The sequence below is a fragment of the Simochromis diagramma genome, unplaced genomic scaffold (genome assembly GCF_900408965.1).
Source record: "Simochromis diagramma unplaced genomic scaffold, fSimDia1.1 OVJJ01000293.1, whole genome shotgun sequence".
Taxonomy (NCBI): domain Eukaryota; kingdom Metazoa; phylum Chordata; class Actinopteri; order Cichliformes; family Cichlidae; genus Simochromis; species Simochromis diagramma.
In genome coordinates, this window is record NW_024386801.1 from 12,944,053 (window position 1) to 12,966,880 (window position 22,828).

The 22,828-nt window shown below is 39.6% G+C and overlaps 2 protein-coding genes across 5 annotated transcripts; both read right to left on the bottom strand.

Moving 5' to 3' along the window:
- Positions 1–412: 412 nt before the first annotated feature.
- Positions 413–18,718, bottom strand: LOC120730490 (unconventional myosin-Va-like). 4 transcript variants are annotated; one of them, XM_040026896.1, is made up of 40 exons: positions 18,529–18,718; positions 18,098–18,208; positions 17,409–17,580; positions 14,759–14,903; positions 14,503–14,656; positions 13,776–13,919; positions 13,411–13,492; positions 13,185–13,292; positions 12,285–12,391; positions 11,892–12,154; positions 11,710–11,791; positions 11,423–11,563; positions 11,160–11,285; positions 10,601–10,684; positions 10,226–10,351; positions 9,362–9,459; positions 9,160–9,246; positions 8,931–9,039; positions 8,599–8,810; positions 8,351–8,507; positions 7,156–7,395; positions 6,774–7,022; positions 6,379–6,472; positions 6,143–6,285; positions 5,821–5,934; positions 5,397–5,531; positions 5,211–5,267; positions 4,796–5,023; positions 4,595–4,662; positions 4,432–4,506; positions 4,153–4,351; positions 3,899–3,992; positions 3,659–3,802; positions 3,427–3,581; positions 3,257–3,346; positions 3,008–3,158; positions 2,640–2,922; positions 1,532–1,706; positions 1,353–1,433; positions 413–1,262 (listed from the first exon to the last, which is right to left on the bottom strand). In XM_040026896.1, exons 1-40 carry the CDS (start codon positions 18,553–18,555, stop codon positions 1,110–1,112), a joined length of 5,463 nt encoding a protein of 1,820 aa, XP_039882830.1. In that variant the 5' UTR covers positions 18,556–18,718; the 3' UTR covers positions 413–1,109. The 4 variants fall into 4 exon arrangements, with proteins under 4 accessions (XP_039882830.1, XP_039882829.1, XP_039882833.1 ...); XM_040026895.1 differs by having other exon boundaries at positions 11,892–12,157; positions 18,529–18,717; XM_040026899.1 differs by lacking the exon at positions 5,211–5,267 and having other exon boundaries at positions 11,892–12,157.
- A 1,402-nt stretch (positions 18,719–20,120) lies between these two features.
- On the bottom strand, positions 20,121–22,060 carry arpp19b (cAMP-regulated phosphoprotein 19b). Its single transcript, XM_040026981.1, has 3 exons — positions 21,844–22,060; positions 21,260–21,382; positions 20,121–21,170 (listed from the first exon to the last, which is right to left on the bottom strand). The coding sequence occupies exons 1-3, from the start codon at positions 21,886–21,888 to the stop codon at positions 21,000–21,002; spliced, it is 339 nt and encodes a 112-aa protein (XP_039882915.1). The 5' UTR covers positions 21,889–22,060; the 3' UTR covers positions 20,121–20,999.
- Between the last annotated feature and the right edge of the window lie 768 nt (positions 22,061–22,828).

Below are 22,828 nucleotides of genomic sequence, written 5' to 3' on the forward strand. Positions count from 1 at the left end.
TTGTCGCTCACCTGCTCCGGACTTTGGGTGACTCCGCCCTCCCGTCTTGTGACAGCGGCTTGCCAGAGTGGGTGTGCTCGTTTTTGAACAAGGATTCTCACTCCTAAAGAAACAGGATGCTGACGTCGGCCACCTCACCATATATGAGCAGATGTAAGCACACAAACACTTAACTTCTTTAAAAACCAAATCATTTAAGTCAATCCGACCCAAGACTCACAAAAGAGTGAACCAGAAAGGCAAGGAAGCACATTAACACATCCCCAGTGGGCAGCAGGTTAATCATTCATAAATTTTTAGGTCATTTCATCTGTTAAACTTTTGCAAATTCACAGCACTTGTGAACAGGAGATAGCATGCTATTTAGCTGCACAGCAATGTGCAGCTACAAAGGCAATGTTGGGCCAGCACATTTAATTAAATTTTACTCCCAGTTTCTTTAATGGAGGATGTCTACAGTTAGACACAGCTGTATACCTTATTACAAAGAGAAGTGGATGCATTACAGTGTCAAGAGAAATATTAACCATAACTAAAATACTCTTGATTGTTCTGAAAATTCAACAGAACACCAAGCTTGACATACCTCACAAGGTAGTTAAACACTGTGCAGCATTTTAACATCATCATGTTACTGATCAGCCAGCCTTTAATGTGACCGACAACATCAGTTAAATACATATACATATATGTACTTGAACTCTCTCTTCCTTCCCCTTGCCATGATGTGCATAAATAGAATAACATTACATCAGCAGTTATAAAAATATAAAGAAATACTGGAGTGCTCCCAAATTTCTTACTAAATTTAAAAATATGAACTCCACTTTTATGAATTCATGTAATCATAAATACCATATAAGCAAGTGAACTTGTGAAACTTCCGACCCATGAACGCAAGAATGAACCAGTGTGTTTACAATACAGTCAGCAACACAAGATTTGCAACCATTAAGAGACCTATATTTTATATTCACTGTTCCAAGAGCATTTATGCTTCATACTAAAAGCAAACAGATAACATGTACACGGCCTCTCCTTGGTTTCTGGAGTCCAATAAAAGCCAACTGTGAAGATATTTTTATATGCAAGTATCAGAAGTTACAGGTCTAGATGCGAGTAAGGAAGCCCAGATTGAGGCTACTCGGGATCTGGACGGTGTCCAGAGCAACAGAGGAAGGTGTGAACGGGAGGGTGACGGTGAAGATTTTCTTGGCATCCATCATCAAAGTGGATGACTCAGCTCTGTCTTTCAAAAGGTTCTAAAATGCAAAGCAAACAAACAAAGCCAGATAAAGAAAAGTTACAAACATATTAAACATTAACATAATAGTAAAAGAGGCTTTACTCACTTTAATCGTTGTGATGAATGAAGGTGACACTCTCTCTTCAAACTCAATCACCGGTGTGTACAAGGTCAATACTTTGACAATCTGTCAACAATAAACAACAAAAAACAAAAGGCAATCAGAGCATGAGCAGGATAAACTGTCTACAGATTAACAAAGCTGAGTCTTAACTGATGGTCAACCTGCGCTGTGGTGAGGCCAGTGCACATGTTGCAGATGGCTTGGGCATCTGCTTCAGTCTTTTTCTTAATCTGTAGAAGCTGTGCAGCCTGTATGAGAGGCTCCAGAGTTTCTTTTGCACCACAGTCTGTCAGCTCTCTCTCAGCCAGCCACTCCTCCAGCTGCCATACATTGTACCTGAACCCAGAGAAACAATACAGATTAAGCTCCATACTGCCCAGGTAAGTTCTTCCATCATTCTTCTATCCAAACACAGAAATTAAAACAAATATAAAAAAACAGATATGTATTATATTACCTGAAAACTCTGCCACCTTTATGGTTTTGGCAGTGCTATTTGTTAACCTCATATTCAAGGGTAAAGGTCAATTAATATAGTCTTATGTTAAGATCAGTTGATGCCCTCTTCATGTTTTCTCTCTGGTGAATGCCCAACTCAAATCAAAAAGTTGTCTCAAATGGTATTACCTTACATTTTGCTCTTTGAAATAAAGCCCATAGATTTCTCTCCCGTCGTTCTCCCAGCTAGATCTCATTCAGTGTGCCATCAGTGACCTTGACATTAGTTTGGGTGAACCTGGCTCCCCTCAGACCCCATCTTAACCATCTCTCCTGAGTTACCATTGTGCATTTGAACTTGTTAAACCATATGAACTGTTTTCCAAATGTGTTTGCTTAAGAAATGGTGAAATGTGTTTAAAAACCTCCTTTGTATTATATCTGGAATATTTATATTTCATGTAATGATGCGGCTATAAAATAATAGCATCTTCTTTACCTGGACAGCCAGGTAAATTATATGCAGTACGTGATCAGTCTGTGTCAAAAGGGGGAAACTTCAGATTAAAATCAAGGTCTAAACATATAAGGCTAATGTAACATAACTCAGTAAGATGGGACTGAGGTCTTGTGTTTGAAATTCATACCTGTAATTCAAATACGACAAGCAGCCGTTTATTTTATGTCTTGACTTTTGAATGCTGATTGATGATAAAGCAGAAATCTTGCCTGATATAAATAATAAACTATCATTTTTATTTTTTATTTTTTATCTTCGCTCTCTTTACCATCTTTTTTTGTTTTTCATGCCCAGTGTGTGTTTGGCTGTACCTGATCTGCAGGCCTTTACCCCAGGAGCACATGTCCTTCCGCAGCAGCAGGTGGTTGAGTGTGACCGCACAGATGATGTAAAACTGCTGCTTGACCACCTGTTTAATGAGGTCTGAGTCCATCCCATGCTGACTCATGGTGGTGTGGAAGAGGCCAAGACGCTGCAGGAGGACCTCCATTGTAACAGCCCCCTCTTCTGAGAAACTGGTGCTCCTCTTCCTCAGGCCTGTTGGTTTGGACCCTAAAACACCCTGGATTGTCTCGTTCTCCAGCATGCTCGAAACTACACATAAGACACAAATTGCAGATGACAGACTTAATAACATATGTTGTTACTTGTTAAGTATCATTAGATTACGTCTCCTCACCTATGAGGTGCTGCAGGATGTCCTCCATACATTTGATGAGTTGACGGTAAATCTGAATGGCCAGATCGCCAAAGACCTGCTGGTACTCTGATAGTTCAAAATTGGTCAAGCAGTGCTCATTCTGCTTAGCCGTGTTGTGCACCATAAACACCTGAAGTCCACAAAAGTCGTACAGATATGTAGGATTAATTAAGTTCTATGTACAGCTACATAAATAACACTGGTATACTGGCAAACTTTCAAGCTTACCTCATCACCACTGTACTGCTTCAGACAGTGCATTAACCGGCAGGTGTTAGCCAGCCAGAAAGACACCACTTCAAAGTCATTTCCTCTCCTCTGCAGAAAGATTATAAAAATTAAATCAAACTAAAAGCGTCACTTACTTTAATAATGCAGATTTAAGTTATATACTGCACCTTGATGACCCCTTTGATGCTGCTGATGGTTGAATTTAGCAGAGTGCTAACTCTCTGATCGTCATTCACAATGTCTGCATATCGTACACACATGAAGATGATGTAGGCAGGAAGGCCTGGAGTGAAGCTGACAGCAACGCCGCGAGGCTTCAGATCTTAGCAGATTGAACCATTTCATTACAAAAAACATCAACCACATTTTATTATTTCCTTGAACATATGTTTGTCCCACCTATGACCAGATTCTTAAGCAACCGGCTCTCGTCACCCTGCTTGTATTCCAACATGCCCTGGTACTCCTTCTCCTTGCGGGTGATGTTCACTGCTCTGCCAGGAGGACTCACCACTGAGCGTCTGTTCTCTTGCTCAGTGCTCACTAAACACAGCAATAACATGAGCAATGACAGGATTATTGCTAACATGCTCTTAAAAATAAGTGTAACTATGTACAAACTCAGTTCTTTGTGGTTACCTTCAAAATCTTCAACCTTTTTCATGTAAAGCTTAAGTTGTTTTTTCAGCTTTCTAATGGTTTTGTCTTGTTTCTCTTGCTGTTCCAGAAGTTCCTAAAATTACATAAAAATTAAATGATTACATTATTATTTTAAGGTTAATACATGGCAGAGAGGTGTTTGTTACTGAAACTGTGAAACTAAAAGTATTACTGATATTATTATTACTACCACTTTACTTTAAGGCAGAGTGATAGATGTTGGATAAACCCACCAGGTTCTCTCTGGTCAGCCGTGTAATCTCAAGCTTCAAGCTTGCTTCAATTCGGGCATCTTCAGGCAAAAGGAGGCTCTGAGCCAACATCTGCTGCTGCTGCTCCTTTTCATCCTTCAGCTTGTTCATCTCCTCTACCAGCTTCATGTACCTCTCATTGTGAACCCGTTCCTGCTCGTGCATCTGGTACTCCAGAAGCCTGCAGGATGGAGGAACAGCTTTCAATGGCCTTGAACATGAACTTGCTTTAATAAGTCCTGACTATTATTACTTCATTACCTATTTGTCTCTTTCAAGCCTTCATAAGCCAGCCACAGCTCTCCATCTTCATTCAGTGTGTGGATGTCAGTGGATCTGAGCAATTGGAGCATCACAACATGAATTCATTGCATTCAAATTTTTCAGGAACATTAATATTTCAGCAGAAACCAGGAGGTCTTACTTGTGAACGTCTTGATATGAGGGGATTTCACTGAGATCCAATTTCACACCTTCTCCCAGTGCAGAGTCCTGCAGGTCAGATCAATATTATATCCCTCTAATTACTGTTCATTATACATTTTAATGAAAATACAGTGTTTTTAAATGAATATATTTCCATTTATTTTAATGGGAATAACAACAGTATCATTCAATTTTTCACCTTGTGTTTAAGAGCCTCTTGGCGCACCAAATGCGACCGCAGGAGCAGCACCTCCTCTTTCCTCATCTCCAGCTCCTCCGTGGAAGAATTGAGTTGCTCCAGCAGGACTTTGTAGGGCAGAGAACCAGGGGCAGGGGGCACTAAATCACTGTTCTCATTAGTCAGAGACTTTCGCAGCTCATTTAGATCCTGCTTCAATTTCTTGTTCTCAGACTCCAGTTCTTGTCGCTGCATCGAGACATTTAGAAACAAGAAAGACAAAAAAACAAAAAGAATCAATAAATATATTTTGTTTATAATCATCTTTCAGTATTTCAGTACAAAGAAATGTTATTATAGACTGTGGTAATATGTTAAAACTATTTGTGGGCACTTTATTTCTGGTATGCTGAAACTGAACCACAGAGCATCACACCTTCAGTGTTTCCAAGTCCAGTTCTGCTCTTCCACTTGTTCTCTGTTCCTCGACCTCCTTTTATTTTGAAAAATATCAATAAATAATAATAATAAATAAAATCACCAAAACCCTTTAAGAAAAAAAAAGCAGCTATGTATATTTTGCAATTTTACATTTTTGGAGAGAGAAAAATTGCATTCATACTTTTGCTTTTTCTTGCTGGTCTTCCTCTCGTTTATCCAGCTGCTGCCATAGTGACTGCTTCTCCTGCTCCAGCTCTTTCACTCTCCTCTGAAGCTTCAAGAGGACTGGCAGGTCCACTGCAGTCTGGGTCTCATCCTAACAAAACACAGCAAGCCCTGGTTGATCTCTTTAGAATCTAACTAAGAATGCTGCACTAATAGGATTATAACACAGACATTGCCAGAAAGAAATCTTCCCACAGATGATCTGAGGAAGGAGCATCCAGTGCCTAGAGGAAACCCACATAGATAACACGCGAACTCTACCCAGAACCGTCTTCTGAAGTGCCTCATAAAAACGTGTTACCTGTAAAATTCCTCGTAGTACATCCCACAAAATGCTTCACAGCCACCTCAAAGCTGACAGACAGGCGAGTATTTCATACCTCTGTTTGTACAGAGCTGTCTTCACCCTCAGTAGAGCCTAAGCTCTGACTAAACTCAGATGAGTTACTGCTGTAGTTGGAGTCTGTCCTCTTCAGACTAGATTTGCTTGAAGTCTAGGTGAAAATGAAAAAGACAACATGTCATACAGGGAATAAACATGACAAGCATTCCTATGTTTGCAGCACTTAGTCTTTGTGTAGTACTTATAGCTGGTTTTGGTTTGCTCTGTAAGTCATTGTGACCATGTAAAAACTGGTCATGGTTTGTAAGTTATGCTTGAAATTCCTAATGTGTGTTTGAATACTAAGTATAGTTCCTCACAGTGTTGAGATCCATCTGTTCCTTCAGGTCTCTGTGCCGCTCCTCCAGATGCAGGTGTTCGCTCAGCAGACTTTGGTATCGAGAACGTTCCTCAGTCAAGTCCTGCTCCAGCTGTTTGGTGTTCTCAGCGTTGGTTTGAATCTCTGGGTCAAAACAGTTTTCTTTATGCATATTTTTTTTCTAAATGTCAGGAATTATTGATGACTAGTAAAGGCCTGACGGTAACCGTTTAGTACCTGTCAGCTGTTGCGCTTGTTCAACGATTTGCTTGTTCAGTTCATCTACGTCATTTTTCAACAAGTTGTTCTTCGTGTTAAGTTCATCTACCACCTGATTGTGAGAGTGGACATAATCATCAGATATTATTTCTGTTCATTCTTTGGAAAATGACACATTTTTAAGGTCCTCTTGCCACCAAATATATATCATATAACACTCTTTATTCAACATTTACAGTAAGGCAACTTGTTATTCTCTATAGTCTGAGGTGTTATGGAATACAATATTATCTAAATTGCATGTGACATTGTGTCATTAATCTACGATGTCACCTTTTCTTATAATTAACAGGTATGAAAGGAAGTCAGGTCAAGGTTTGAGGCAAATCTCGAAGACTGGAATAACGGCTTACCTGCTCTGTCTGCTCCTTGTAGACCTTTGTCTGCTCTTCCAGGTCTTCCTTCTCTCTGCGGGTGTTTTCCAGTTCGTGCTGGAGGAAGGAGAGCTGCTCCAGCAGTGAGGGTAGCCTCTCTGCTTTAGCTCTGGTCTCTTGCTCTGATCTACGCAGGTTTTCTATCTCACTGCTCTGTCTCTCTATCTCCATAGTCTGAGCTTTCTCCGTAACACACAGCTTCTCACTGAGTTCTCTGTTTTCCTTTTGCTGCGGGAGGGGGGGTACAAACACATGCTGTTCATGTGATATGACAACTCCCAATGAACTTTTTTTCTTGTGACAGAGTAATCAAATACGTACCTCATACAAATCTAGACCTCCATACTCACACAATACCCACCTGCTCATTTATCTTGTGCTGCAACTGCAAAATCTTGTTCTCCATGCCAATATTGAGCTTCTTGAAGTGCTCCACAGAGCGTGCTTCTACTTTCAGCTTCTTTAGTTCCCTCTTTGCCCTCATGCGACGCACACAACTCTGCAGCAGGATAATGGCTGCCAGGATGCGCTTGTAATGCTGTCTGGCCAGCCAGCCTTTCACCCACTTCTGAATGACTATTGCCTTTTTCTCATACATCAACTGTGAAAACAAAGAAGGGCAAAAGCAAGTCCATAACGTCATATTTAAAAGTGAAGTAAAAGACTTTCACTTAAAAAAAAAAAAATACAGTTACTTGTACATAGTGCTTATCATATATTAAAAAAATTAAGTCTGTTAGAAGTGCATCTCTGTCTTACACGAATAATCCCAGACCATTTCAGTTTCAAACATCATTAATTACAGATTTTAACTTGAGAATCATATAGAAATAGAGCGAGCAGACATCCTTCTTTATGTGGGTCTGCACTGTGTTTTTCTTTCTCGTAATGAGAGGTTTTCAAAAGTCACTGCTGTAAGGCAGAAGCATTAAAAAAAATAATCTGGCTTTCACTGAATGGAAGTGAGGGCAGGCTTGGGTTTCCGGGGGCTAAAACCCAAAGCGGAAAACAGCACATCATCACAAGGTCACAAGCCGCACTGAATTCAATGAAAAATATCACAATTAAAAGGAAGTTCAGCTACAGCTAAAATCAGGAAACTTCTAATAACTGTCTGTGTTCTCACAAGAAACTTAAAGCTCAAAACATATACCACTTGATGGCTACAGTGATGATTACCAGCAAAAACAGCTATTAAAATAATCATTTTAAATCTTACCCAGGAAAAAAACAGAAGAATACATAAGAATAAAAAGACATAACGCATAAGAATTAAACTTTAGCTTATTTTTATGCTCACTGCATTGACTTAGTGAAGGGGTTGGGAAGACTGCCTTTAAATATAATGTGTTCAGATGCTAAATACGTCTCATTTGTAACATATCCCACATTATTAGGCAAAGATGCTCTTTTTCCCATATTTAGTTTGTCGGTATATGGTCAACTTATATTGTTTATTTTTTTGTTTATTGATTAGCATTCAAATCTCTCAATGAATACAGAAGAAAAAAAATAGGTAGGATATAGTAAACGTCTAAAGATCAACATGATGTTACCTTATGGTACTGCTTTCTAGCCATGTGAGCCCTCCAGAAGCACTGAACAGTGATAGCTGCAGAACGCTGCTGCTGGTAGCGTTTCCTTTTCGACCACATTCGCACATTGCGCTGAATGATAATAGCTGCTCTGGTTTGCAGCAGAAACTTGGCATAACTGACAGAAAAAAGCATTTCAGAAATACATCTAAAATATCCATAAAGTTTCTAAAATCAAACTTCTGCTCTTGTTTGGCATCCCCACTTACCAGCGTGCCTGGTGACCCCGTACATGTTTCTGAATAGTAATGGCAGACTCCCTCATCCTCAGGTACTTTTTGCGTGCCAGCCAGCAGCGAATAGTCTTCTGGATGGAGACACAAGCCATACGCAATTTGTCCGAGCGCAGCTTCTCCAGGAAAGCCACCTGGCCAGCTCTGAAGAAGATCTTGTTTTTGCCAAATTGGTATTTCCCCTGGTCCTAAAACAAAATAAATAAATAAATAAATAAATTTAAAAAAAAAAACCACATCAGTCCAATATGTATTACATTACATTAAAGTGAGCCTGTGAAAGCTGATTTTATAAAACACACCCATACCTTTATAAGTTTTTCCAGGAGATTTTTGCAGGCCTGTTTTCTATCAGGAAGCAAGTCCTTTTGCTTCATGAGAACCCGATAGCGGCTAAAAAATTCCTGATAGGTCCACCTGCAATAATCAGATCATAAATTATATCTATAATTTATATAGGATTATCTATTGCAAACATTTTTTAACAGCTTCTCGTGGCTCTTTGCTCTGTATCAGAAGTGCTTTCTGATATGCTACCTTGATGGGAAGCCTGCTGCTGAGATCCGGATAGTTTCGAGGATGCCACATGCTCGAAGCTGTTGTACAGCCCTCACAGGGTCCAATCTTTATTTAAAATAACATAAGCGCACAACCTTTAATCTGTTCTTGTCGAACATAGCTGTATGAAGAAAAAGTGGGAAACAAAAAAAACAACAACAAAAATCAAAATCTGCCTCACGTGAACGGAGCTTTATGGTCATTTGGTTTGATGCAGCGCACGTAGTGAGGAGTTGTAGCATTCAGTGTTTCCATCAGCAAATGCAGGGACTGTCGAAACTGAATAAAAAGACAAGAATTAATTCTTCCTAAGAGAATAGAAAAATACAATAATTAATATGGTCAGTTACTATAAATTTCCACGTTTGTTTTAATTCTCCCCCATCATGCAAGGATCCTAAATAGACTTGAACCTGAACAGCTGATACAATGTCCACAATCATGCATGCTCTCCAGGCTTTGAGAACAGGGACTTCAGAACGATCAAACATCACATTCACAACGCTTCTTTATAATTTAACAGTTATAAAGAAGGGCAAAAAAAAACCTTAAATATGAGGACTTTAGTGAACATGGAGTACAAATTAACAGTTAAATCAAAGCATATCGGCTTCTCTGTCTGTTCTGCACAAGCTGGTTATTACAGGTTTAACTAACACTGTGATAAATTCATCTTTACAATGGTTATGCTTACATAATGAGACACTGTACCACTTTACAGAATTCATTAGCACACAGTTACAAGAAAGACCAGCTAAAACCCTGTAATTCTGTCCAATGTCATGCCCGTCTATAGTACGAGAGTTGTATGAGTGGAAATGTCGAAGTTCCTTGAGGTAGTTGCCACTCAACTGGCTGTACATCCAACCTTTATGCTGAGAAGGCCAGAGAAGCCTGGGTTCCACCCCAGACCATATTCTTCATGCCTCCCTCACTTTAACCCTAATTTCCTGTTTGCTCGTTAATGTTCTACCAAAATATAGACTGAAAAAAAAAGGGGGGGGAAAAAAACAGTCAAAGAGTTACCTGTGAGTCATTTTCTCACCTGCAGTCCAACAGTCTTCTTAGTATCCTTCTTAGCTGATCCAGCCCTTCCAATGCTGCTTGTAAGTTTGTTAGAAGATTTTGCTGCCTTCTCATCATCCTCAAATAGCTTCAACAGCAGATCAAACTGAAACAACAGAAGTAATCAGTGAACAGCAGATGGCAGCATTTTCAATGCGGACAAGTGTGTACTTCCTTCAATAGTTATGCCTGAACAATTCAAGGGTGTGTGCCCACAAACTTACGACATTTGATCTTGGCTAAGTGATGCTGAAATTTAAACCTTCTGAATACTTTTACACAAAAAAACAAAAACACCCCCTGAATATTAGCAGAAGTGAGAATATAATAAACAACAGAAAGTTTATAAGTTCACCTTGCTCTTTTTCAGCACATTAATCTGTTCTTCATTGACTGTGTCCTTATTTTTCTCCAGGAAGCCCACACACTGATACTCCACCTAGGCACAAAGGACCAGGTCAGACTGTGTTCTCTCACTAAAAGAGCAAAGATCATATTCACCCAAAGCCTGAAGCAGACTGAGTGGTATGGCTTCAATAAACAGAATCATATGAATCAAACATTTGTGGGAAAGGTATGGATTTTGACTTTGCAGACAGGTACAACTTCACTGTTTTTAGTTTTGCTTAGTAAATGAGTCACACATCCGTCTGTTTCCACACTGCTTGTTCTGTTCAGGATATGGAGAGCTGGAGCTAATCCCAGCACACACTGGGAAAAAGCATGGGTTTATACCACAGAGTAGTCAGTAACCAATCAAGTCACAAGTACACACATTTGCACACACAAGCAATTCAGTTAAAGTTCATTTGAGACACCTGGAGAAAACCCACGAACACACAACAGAAAGAGATCCTGAACCCTTCAAGCTGAAGCAAGGGCACATTAGTGTAAGCCATACAATTCCTTTTCACCTTGTCAGCAAAGTGGTGGATGATGAAAGCTCTATTTGACAACCTTGGTTTTTCAAAGTGAGCATTCTGCTTCAGGAGGGTGTTGTAAAGCTTCTGTGCCCATGTTTCGTCAGATCCTTTGGGCATCTGTGGAAAGAGGAAGAGCTGACACATCAGTTAGTCACGGCATTACTCATAACCTCCAAGCACAATGTGGCGGAGAGTCTGAAAAGCAGCTGGACACACTTCTGGTGGGAAGAAAATAAACAAAAACGGCATTTTACCTTACACTCCTCATCCAGAAGGTCCAGGACGCCCAGTTTGGCTTCGATGAGATTAATACAAGGCTGATTGTCATAGAAGTCAATCAGTGTCCAAGGGATTTCCTCTTTCATGTACTCCTCTTGTTCCAGTTTGAAGACATGCTGGAAAGAATGGGAGCTAAAAATGATTTACAGGTACTGTATGTTTTGACAAAAAAAACAAAACATTATAAGATAATAAGATCTGTCATTATTGTTCAAAATAAATAAATATGTAAAAACATTTTTGAAGAGAAAAAGACACATACCAGGTTGAACTGTTGTTGAAGCTTTTCATTTGCATAGTTGATGCAGAACTGTTCGAAGCTGTTGATGTCAAAAGTTTCAAACCTGAGGAAAAATACAAAGTTAAATTAAAAACAAACATATCTGGTGAACTGCAGAGTATAAACAGAGAAATGAACAGCAAAGCTAGTGTTCAAAAACAGACCCGTAAATGTCGAGCACACCAATGAATGAGTGCTGCTTCACTGTGGATTTTAAGGCACTGTTGATACTGTCCACAATCCAGCTGAAGAGTCTGGCATAAATGTGTTTGGCTAGGGCATCTCGGCCATAGATCGCATTAATTTTGGGAACAGGCTTAACAAAGGTTTCCGTGGTTGTCTTGAGCTTCCTGTGGCATAACCAGTGGGCCATTTCTTCGCAAGGCACTCCCATCAGGTCACAGAAAACCATCAGGTGGACATCATCCTGCTGGAAATACATGAATAACATTGATCTGATAAAGGCCTACACATCCTCAAAGCAACATTCATACAATTATATATTTTTTTAAAAATTATAAAATTGTATGTTGTGTCCTGTGAAAAATAATGTTTACCTTTATGCTGCATCTGTCTGCTGACTGGTCTTTTACCTCCACATTGCTAAGATGAAGAATAGCTGACAGAATTTGGTAAATTTCCATTTGATCACTTTCCCCAATTCCTACAATCGAGACAATAAATGTGGATTTATAATGTCACTGAGTCCAAAACCAAGACTGTACAGATGAATGACAAATGAACCCTTGACCCCTATAGTGAGGGGTTCCCATATTTCTATAAGAGGGGGGCTTTAGTTAATTGCCAGCATATAGCCCAATTTAATCTCAACTGGGCTGGACAGAAAACATGTTTACTTAATGTGAAGAAGTGCATGCATGTTCTACAATGTTTGCATTTAAGGAACCACATGAAGTTCATTTCTGTAATGTTTCACATTATTCACACTGGACCTGCAAAGCACAGAGAGTACAGTTTGTGTAACTATTTTACTGTGTATGAAGCAAACAACTTGTGGCCATCCAAAAATACTTTCTGCACAATTTAATATCACTCTTTCACAGTGTTCAGATCACTCCATCAAAATTGAAGATATCACGCTATCCAGAGGCTGAATTAGACCTACTGGCCTGCCAGTTCTAGCCCCTGGGCAACATGTTTGATGCCACTGCCTTAAAGCAAAAGTAACTCCAACTCAATACGAAGTTATTCTAAATTATCATCTTTACAAAGAAACATTTTTTCCCCCAAAGGGAATTGTTCTTTCAGCAAGAAAATGTCCAGACTCGTTGGATCTCACGAGTCACTGAAAGTTTTGAAAATGAAAATAATGTGAATTAAATGTTGCGTCCTTCCCACTTTGGGCTTATGTGTCAAACAAAACTCTATAACACAATCATCAAACGATCTGCTCTACATGCACATGTAAACCTTACTAAAACACAGCAAACACTCACCTAACAGTGAGAAAGACCTACGGGTATTGCACATCTCTTTGGCATCATCCACTCCATCTATGACTGGGCTCTGACCCTGGTTAGTGCAGTGGAAGTCATCTGCGCAACCTTACCTCATTAGTGAAAGAAAATACTATATTAATACAGACAACTGCAATTGCAAAATGTTTTATTTTTATTTTTTTTAAATGCCTAAAGGAAATTTATATTTTAGAGAATTGCACACCTAACCTGAAGGCTTTGAACTCTGGTAAATGTGAAGAGGCACATAGCTGGTAGAATATATGGTAGTTCCTTTCACTGTGGGCCTAAAGTTGTGAATACAGATGTAACATAGTTACCACGAAAATGTACCACAAAGAAAACTTAGTAAAATTAGGCAGAAATTCAAACTAAATGTTGCCTTAAAAATAGCTGGTGTTCTCCCAGACAGATCAAACGGTGGGTTGTTTATGGTTCATTGTTACTACACTGCGCATTAAACACTGTTACACAAACATTACAGTGCTTTAAAATAGCTCACTTTGGAGGAGAAATGCTTCATATAAAAATATAAAATATTCAAGTAAAATCCAAAAAAATGAAATTTACCTGAAACACAACTCGAGACTTTTCCAGTAAGTAGGTTCTCATGTTAGCCCCAGTTATGCAATACTTTGTGTCAAACCCAATCTCAATGTATTTTCCAAAGCGGCTGCTGTTGTCGTTCCTTGTTGTCTTGGCATTTCCAAGGGCCTACATAAAACATAAAAAGTTTCAGTTCAACAAGTTAAAATAAGATGAAGCTCTGACCATGGACAGGGAATTCTGATGTAGATGATCAGGCATGTGTTTGGCACTCAGAAGTGATAGTTGCAGGGTTTTCTGTAAAGGTCCCGGTCTGCTGTTCTGGATCCTAATCTATTTTTAATTTATTTGTCTTGCTGCAGTTGTCATGCTCAAACAATCTGTTAGTGCTTAGTGGCATAATCAAAAGCCACGTAGGCATCAGGGTAGATCAGAATCAACCCACACAACGCTGTGTTATTTCTACTGTGACAGGAGTGTTGATCCCAACAGTGAAAGGGTATTTCTAAATTAATTGTTGCAGAGACATGTAGACCACAGGCAGAGAAAGTTGCATCATGATTTACACTACAGTTGCAATTAAATGAAATGAAAGGGTAAATAAGTTTTTTTAAAAACAACAACAAAATTGGACACAAAACTGAAAACAATGACACATGTACAAATTTAGTGTATAACATAAATAACATCAATATACGTACAGATGTTCAGTAACTTTTAATATCTTCTATTTTTGTCCTAAGTCCTTTACCTCCATGATGGGACTGGATGCAAGAACTCGCTCCTCCACGTTGGCCTCTCCAGAGGAGCTGACTGTTGCAAAGTAACGCATTGCATACTTGGCAGAGACGGTTTTGCCAGCCCCAGACTCACCACTTACTATAATGGACTGATTTCTTTCATCCCTGGATGAAAGTGTCATACAGACTGAACATTAGTAAGAGGAAATACAAAAGAATTTACTTGCTTTAAAGTTTAATATGATATGTACTTTGAAATGTCAACACCTGGCCATCTGTTTGTATGCCTCCTCTGCAACTGCAAAGATGTGGGGATCCATATCCCCCATGTTTTGTCCGCTGTAGGCATTAATGATGGCAGCGTCATAGATGGGCAGTCTCTCATACGGATTGATGGCAACCAGGACAATTCCTAAAAATCAACCACAAGAAAAATGTTCACTCTAAATTACAACATCATGAATTGTCTAAAACTACTTCTTCCCATGTATTTAAACTCTACCACGGCAAACAAGCTGCAAAAGCAGACTGGTTATCAGATTGTTAAACATATTACTCAAATTTGGTAAATGAAAATATATCAAAAGCATTTACAGTGGAACCAAAACAATTTCACTTTCTTTATATCCAGAAATACATAAATATGACAAAAATTAACAAACATGAATGAACATCCGTCTCTTAATCCGATAAAGCTGATAAAATAGTTTTGGGGGGGAAAATAAAGCTGACAGCTTGGGTACGACAAGTGATGTTAAGCCCTCCACTAGAAAGAAGTCTGTACATATATATAGTATGTGTGTATATACATATGTGTATGTATTACTTAAACTTGCATTGTTTCTGACAGCCACCAGAGGGTAAGTAAAGTAAGTAAAATTTTATTTATATAGCACCTTTCAAGATAAAAAAATCACAAAGTGCTTCACAGAGAAGCTAAAACATAAAAAAAAAAAAAAAAAAAAATCAACCAAAAGCAAGTTTAAAAAGATGAGATTTTAGAAGAGACCACTGAGTCCACAGATCTCAAGCTCAAAGGGAGAGAGTTCCACAGTCTGGGGGCCACAGTTACAAAAGCTCTGTTGCCTTTTGTTTTCAGCCTCGTCATACCATTATGGACGAAAAAAGACTTGTGAAAGAGTCTGGGAGAAAATAATCCAGGATATGCACACAATGACTTCTGACTGGCACGTCTTTTTTCAGTGAGTATGTTGTTTCACAGTTAGAGCCACACCTCGCTCATCACATCCACACACAGACAGTGACTCTGGCAACCAGAGACCCTAGAAAGGGACGACATTCGTCATCCATAATTTGTTGCACAATAGCTATATTTGTAATTTTGTCTCTGTATACCACCACCAGGGACTTAAAACAATCAAGATCTGACTGAAGCATAAGCTTCCAGCTTTATTTCAAGGAGTTACAAAAATAAAATGGCAATAACTGTTTTAGAAATTTTATCAACTTTTATTTTCAAGCAGGGCTAGGTGAGGCCTGTACCATCAGTGTTTCAAGACAAATTGAGACGACATATTATCTGAAGTGAATTCAACGTTGAATTTGCATATTATAGCTTTTCACTGTAATTTTAAATATGAGGCTCAGAGAGATGTCAGTGCAAGTAAGAGAGGAACTCTTTAGGCTGGGGGAAAAAACTAAAAATAATGTTATGGTGTGGCCATGCATGGCTGCCAGTGGAACTGGGCCACTAGTGTTTACTGATGATGTGACTGCTGATAGCAGTAACAGGATGAAGTGTGCGGGGCTGTACTCTCTGCTCAGATTCAGCCAAATGCACCAAAACTGATCAGACAGAGTTTAATATTGTAAATGGATAATGACCCAAAGCATATGGCAAAAGTACCTCAAGAGTTTTGTAAGGCATATTCTTGTCAATGTCTTCAATTCAGTGTCTCCAGTCAGACACCTGATCTCAACCCAAAAAGAGGATGCTTTTATTTACTGAAGACAAAACCAAATCTAGAAAGATCCACAAACAAGCACCAGGATTTTCAACCAGAAATCAAAAACAATCTCTATTGTTAAAATGACTGTTAGTTTTACAATTAACAATTAGCTCTGAAAAACGCCCCTTTGATTAAAGCTGAAAAATTGCACTTCGATCCCATCTTGATTGTTTGAAAAATTTGTTATATGAAAATCCACAGGTGTTGTTGGTGTTGAGAGGCAATACTTCAAAAGAAATGTGGTTTTATCCAACTAACTATGGATCTGGAACTATATGACAGGGTGGTAAATATATTAGAGGCTTACCTAGACTCATGCAGAAAACAAAATATTCACAGAACTCAATGCAGTCCTGTGAAAATCTAAATATGCTCTTACTGATGGTATAGGCATTAACAGGGTAAAAAGCAGGTTCAGCTAATCAAATGACCTGTAGTTAACTGATCATCCACAAGTATGACCACCATAGCACCATATAAAAAACAAACAGAGCAGCACAAACACCTGTAATCAACTTTGAACCATGGTGGTGGAGGGGTGATGATTTGGGCTTGTTTGCACAGACAGGATCTGGTCATCTTGGAGTCAGAGTTCACGATGAACTTCTCAGTATACCAAAATATTCTAGAGCCAATGTGTGGCCCAGGCTGCCTACAGTCAAAATAAACGTTGTTTTTCACATTATTGTAGGCAACAGGAGCACAGGAATGTCCACTGGGAACCAACCGCCAGCTACAAGGTGGTAAAATCAAGTATCCATTAGCTTTCACTTAATTCACTTATTTGAAGTATCCTGTATTATATGGTGCTGTGTTCCTTTAAAAGCGACCTGCAGCACATACATCAGCATAACGTAGTGCAGATTATGTCAGAGTGTACAGTGAGCAGAGCTCCAAAGTCTACAGTGACAGTGATAGTGCGAGTCAAAGGAAATGTCGCTCATTACCACAGTATGTGTAAATCAACCTGGAGTCGATAAAGCGCACTTTGAGGTTGTGTAGCACTGCTGGCTCATGGAGATAGCTGAGAGCTGTGAGGTCATTCTCCCCCACCAGGATATCTGGGTTTCTTAGTGGTGGCAGGTTGTTGGTACGTGGGTCTATTTTGTGCTCCACTTTCTAGAAAGACACAAAAAGGTAGCAAAACATGAAGAAGAGAAGAGAGTAAGTTACTTCCACTTTTAGGGAATGGCATCACCAGGTGTGCCTAATGATGAAGCTAAAAAGCAGCCACTGTGCTCCCCCTGTTCATGTTCACTCACGATAAAGCTTTGGCCTCATTTTCATACCTGCTGTGCATGCCCAAACTCGACATCATAGCTGCAGGCAGCAGCATAGCTGAGGATAACTCTTTCACCACATAATTTTTCCTATTTTCCACCTATTTTGAAGCCAGCAAATGAATTTGTTGACTTCTTTAAGTGTTTTTTAAGGATTTTTGTGCGCTCATCAAACAACTCAGCTGTCTCAAATAATCCTTCAGGGCACATAGAAATTTATGAGGCTCTGTTGCCAGCGTTCCTGCAGAGAAATGTGCGCATGGCTCTCAGACAGAAGATCAATGTCCATTTCAGTGCCTCTATGTGAAACTCTTGTGTGTCCCGTATGTACAGTAGTTGGTATTTAATTGTCTCACCGTGCCATCCTCCAGCTGCAGAGACAGCGTCTGGTCGCCAGGAGTGTAGTCTTTGGTAAGCTCTGCTGATTTCCACACTTCTGCTGCATCTGGGAGCCATACACGGGCATACTGAGGGGAAACGGGTCAGAGCCATTCAACCAACCATTCACTTACAGAAACCGTACAAAAAACTACAGCATAAACATCAGTGACAGGAAAATTAAAGAATAGCAATTATGAAGCATTCACTCATATCATCAGCACTGACACAGTCTAAAGGTCTGATTTAAAGACCTTTACTAAATGAAGAGTTCTTAAACTCTTCATTTAGTAAACTCTTCCTTTAAGCGGACACTCCTATGAGAAAAACGCCATACTTGACAGTTACCTAAAAGTTAACTAACTCAGCTGGGTGAAGCTGGATACCTGATAGTCAAATTCAAACCTACCTTGGAGTAAAGTTCAGCGGCTGCCATCTCTTTAACGTCCTCAGTGAGCCTGCTCAAACGTTTTCCTACCGCGAAGAGAGGCGCCGAGCATTTTTACTGACTCCCAGAGTAGAATGCCATTAACTTTTCTCCTCTCCTCCTCCGCTCTCTGGGACTCCGAGCGCCTAGCGGAGAGTGGGATTCAACACATGCGCGTGCTCAGGCACGGCTTGCTCTCGTGCGTCTTGCGTGCCTCCCAGCGGCCAGCAAACTTATCTCAGCCCGCGAGGACAACGCCACACTGTAACCGCGGAACTACTAATTATAGTGGAAAATATTACTCTTTCGAAATCATTACTTGTCCACAGGGAGCATCACGGGGCACTGCGCAGAAGATCACATCTTCTTGTATTAACGAACTGTTTTTGCAGGGCAGTGGAAAAAGTATTTAGACGGTTTTTTTCTGTGCCCTGAGTAAGATGTGCTGTGCATAATGTGACCTTTCACTTACTTCATATCAGTCTGCTTCTTAGATATGAAGAGAAAATCACATTATTAAATTACGTTAAAATATAGGAAATGTTGTTAGTGAAAACACATTTGAGTGAGTTTTTCAAAACCCAACAATGACATAAGATTGCGTCAATGCTGTAGAAACATTATTATTAGAATGAATATTCTTTCATCATAGGTTTGTCTGAACATGAGTCTAGCACCTGGCTGAAATTGAATGAAATAGCAATATGGACTTTTGTTAGTCATTTAAGTCAAACTATTGCCACCATGCCTCCGTTTGTCTGTAGGTTGATGAAAGGCTGAGGTTGTTTCACTTTAAGGATAGCCAGATTGAGATGCTTCATGGGCCGGTTCCATTTGATTATAGTCTTTACCTGAAGTCAAAGTCCTGTTTAAGTGTTAGTGCAAAAAGTTAAAGTACCCACTACACAGAATCCTACATGCTCACAGAAAAATCCCAATAGATTAGCAGTTTCTGAAATAAAGATAGAGACCAGCCTGTCTGCCTCAAACAACCATGCCACATTCACCTTTCCCCCCCATTCTGACAGTTGGTTTGAACTTCAGCAGGTTGTCTTGATCATGTCCACATGCCTAATTGGACTGAGTTTCTGTGGTCCTGCTGAATCTCAAACAAACTGGCTTATTGGCAGTTGAACTGGTCTTCTTAGCAAAGTGGCGAGTGAGTGTACATCACTGGATCATCGGTATTGATTCATTAACATGCATATTATTTGCATACAAAATATTATGGAGCAAATGTAGAAATGGGCATACCATTGAAATACTTGAGAGTACAGGTACATTTCACCACTCTATTCATGCTCTCATCCAATGGTTTTGGGCATTGTAATATAAACAGGTTCCAGCTCAGTGGCATCGGGTAATTTACTTGCACACCTCAGAATGTATCTGTATACTAACTAAAAAATATTCAATATAAAAACACAATATAAAAAGTAAAATATCTTTTTTTATAAATATATCAATGCAATAGAAACATTTCAAGCAGTTCTTCTGTAGTTTTGCTTCTTAGCAAAATTGAAGCATAAAAAAAAAAATCATGCAAGGACAAATTCCACTGAAAAAGGGTAAGCTATTATGCAAAACTATTTTTATTTACAAAACAAATGGCACAGTGCAACTGCACAGTAAATGCACATGCACACTCCAGACATGACAGGGGAGTTTGTTTCCATAAAATCATAAATCCCAATCAGACAGTGAAGGACATTTCAGGCAAGATTCACAACTAATATTCTAACAGAGGGAGCAAATATTGCTCAAGAGAAACCATTCATTCATTTTAAGGCCATTTTAGAGGTCAGGATGAGATTGAGACCAGCAGCAAGTCAATGCAAACCAATGTTACTAATTAGACTTAAACACAACTGGATACAAAGCTAGTCTTGAGCACTTCAAAAGCATGGAATCAAGTAGCATGACAGAGAAAACGAGGGACGTAAACAGAGTAGAAGGAAAAAAAACACAAATGGAGGATTATTGACTTTTCACCATTGAAATGCCTCCATAAGAGCATGGGATCCCTCAAATTGCTGTAAAATCAATTTTCTGTTCATAGTTCTGTTTCTAGCCTAATGAGCAGGAACAAAGAGGAAAACGGAACCTTTTCACAAGCTTTCAAGCATTTACTTTGGAGGCATATATTCTTAAAAGTGAAATAATTTGTCAACATAAGATAGCCATAACATCTAAATATATAAGTGCGATGACTGTTCAGGAAATATCAATGTATTGAGTCTTTAAGAGCCTGAGAAACACTTTCACTTAGCTGAATTTGTCTCACTGATGCCCCAGTGCCTCACAGTTGCCAATTCTTCAAGTATTTGGCTTGTTACATGACTTGTTCTTACAGAATACAAACAAAAGGAGAAAAATAAACAAAATGTAAACAGTGTGCGAAGTAGATATTAAATGGACATGGGAATAGTAGCAAAACAGTAAACATAAAACCATCAACCAGCCAGTTTACTGGCCACGATGGAAGTTTTTCTTTGAGGTAGGTCCTGAGGTGTTGGGATGTGTCCCCCTGTGATCTCAGTCTTCTCCGTTGGGGCGGATGGCAACTGTTTATTCTTCATTTTTGCCTTGGCCATGTTGTAGTCCCCAGAATCAAAATACTTTTGCTGTAAACAAGAATAAACAGAGTGAGATCTCTATAAGGCTGACATCTTTTAATTGTAGTAGCTAGCCAAAGTTAGGTGAGAAAACTCACCCCCTTCTGGAGTCTTTTCCTGAGAAATTCAGATCCCCCTGGCTTGCCTCCAAGGTTGGGATATCTGGCCTTCAGTTTGGCCTCCTCTGATTTTTCTGGGCTGATTACCTTGTCCTCCATTTCCTGTTGACAGAGTGCAATCTGTAAGGATAGTAAAACTTTCGACTTGCAATTCGGTTTTCCAGCCGTATGCATCAACGTGACAATAACGAAACTTCAATATGTCGTATACTGACAGCAGCACATACTATGGTCACAGATTACTTTGTTTGATTAGATACCGGCGCCGCCATGAGGTAAACTGCTGTTTGCACTAGCATTAAAGTTACTGTTAGCATGATGAGCTACTGTACAATTTTGCATGTACAGTGAAGAAACCTGTTTGCCAGACCCAAAACAGCACAATTTTACTCAACCAACAAACGCTAACAGAATATTAGCCAATTCAGCGACAGCATCGCTAAGGCTCTCAGTCAAGGTTAGCAGCTGGCTAACTAGCTTGGTGCTAGCCGCCAGCTAACCAAGCAGCACTGGCTAACTGGTGTTAATTTGATGTAATTTTCCATTTAGTGGTTACAGTTTACCTGCTGTTCCTCCGAAGTTCTCGTTTCTTCAACTTCCTCGGACATGGTTGTGCTGTATTCCCGCTCTGTTCACAAAACTGTAGTTATGGCCGAATAAGCTCCTCTTCGGGAAGATAAAAGGTAGCACTGTCAAAGCAGCGGGCGAGGACAGCAGCAGCCTGTCATGCAGCCTGTGTAGCAACAGGCCGGTGAATCGATGCTAGAGATGCAGATGGGCGGGACGATAGCGATCATAGAATCTGTAGGTGCTAATAACAAAGTTGTTTTTCTTCAGACTAATTCACGCGTAAAAAATATGATAGCGTTGTTGAAATTTGATTTTGCATTGTATATGGATTTTTTTAACCCGTCACTTTGTTCAGGTACACCTGTTAAATAAGAAACATAATAGTTTATTAACCCCAGAGGAAATTATGCAACTGCTCATTAATACAAATATCGAATCAGTCACACATAGCACCAACTTAATGTATTTAGTAATGTAGACACGGCCAAGACAACCTGCTGAAGTTTACACTGAGCATCAGAATGGGGAAGAAAGGTGATTTAAGTGGATCTGAACATGACATGGTTGTTGTTGGCATATAGGCTGGTCTGAGTAGTTCAGAAGGAGCCATTTCCAAACAGCCATCTCTAAGGGCAGATGAATAGCCAGACTGCTTCCAGCTGATGGGAAAGGCAACAGTAAAACAAATAACCACTCATTATAGCAAAGATATGCAGAAGAGCATTTCTGAAAGCATAACACCCTGAACCTTAAAACAGATGAGCACCAGTGGCAGGCAAGCATATTGGCTGCCATTCCTGTCAGGAAGAACAGAAAACTGAGGCTATAACAACGGATCACAAAAAATGGACAACAGATGACTGGAAAAATGTACTTGGTCTTGACTTCTGATGCAATATTCAGATGATAGAGCCAGAATCTGCCAGAATCCGCATGGAAGCATGGAGCCATCCTGCCTTGTGTCAACAGTTCAGGCTG

Coding starts and splice junctions, on each gene's coding strand:
- LOC120730490 (XM_040026895.1), bottom strand. CDS start 18,555: ATGGCAGCCGCTGAACTTTACTCCAAG. Junction 7,023..7,155: donor AGCACAAGATAAATGAGCAG/GTGGGTATTGTG, acceptor CCCCTCCCGCAG/CAAAAGGAAAACAGAGAACT. Junction 3,993..4,152: donor GGCTGACCAGAGAGAACCTG/GTGGGTTTATCC, acceptor ATGTAATTTTAG/GAACTTCTGGAACAGCAAGA.
- arpp19b (XM_040026981.1), bottom strand. CDS start 21,888: ATGTCCGAGGAAGTTGAAGAAACGAGAACTTCGGAGGAACAGCAG. Junction 21,383..21,843: donor GAACTTCGGAGGAACAGCAG/GTAAACTGTAAC, acceptor CTCTGTCAACAG/GAAATGGAGGACAAGGTAAT. Junction 21,171..21,259: donor GGAAAAGACTCCAGAAGGGG/GTGAGTTTTCTC, acceptor TCTTGTTTACAG/CAAAAGTATTTTGATTCTGG.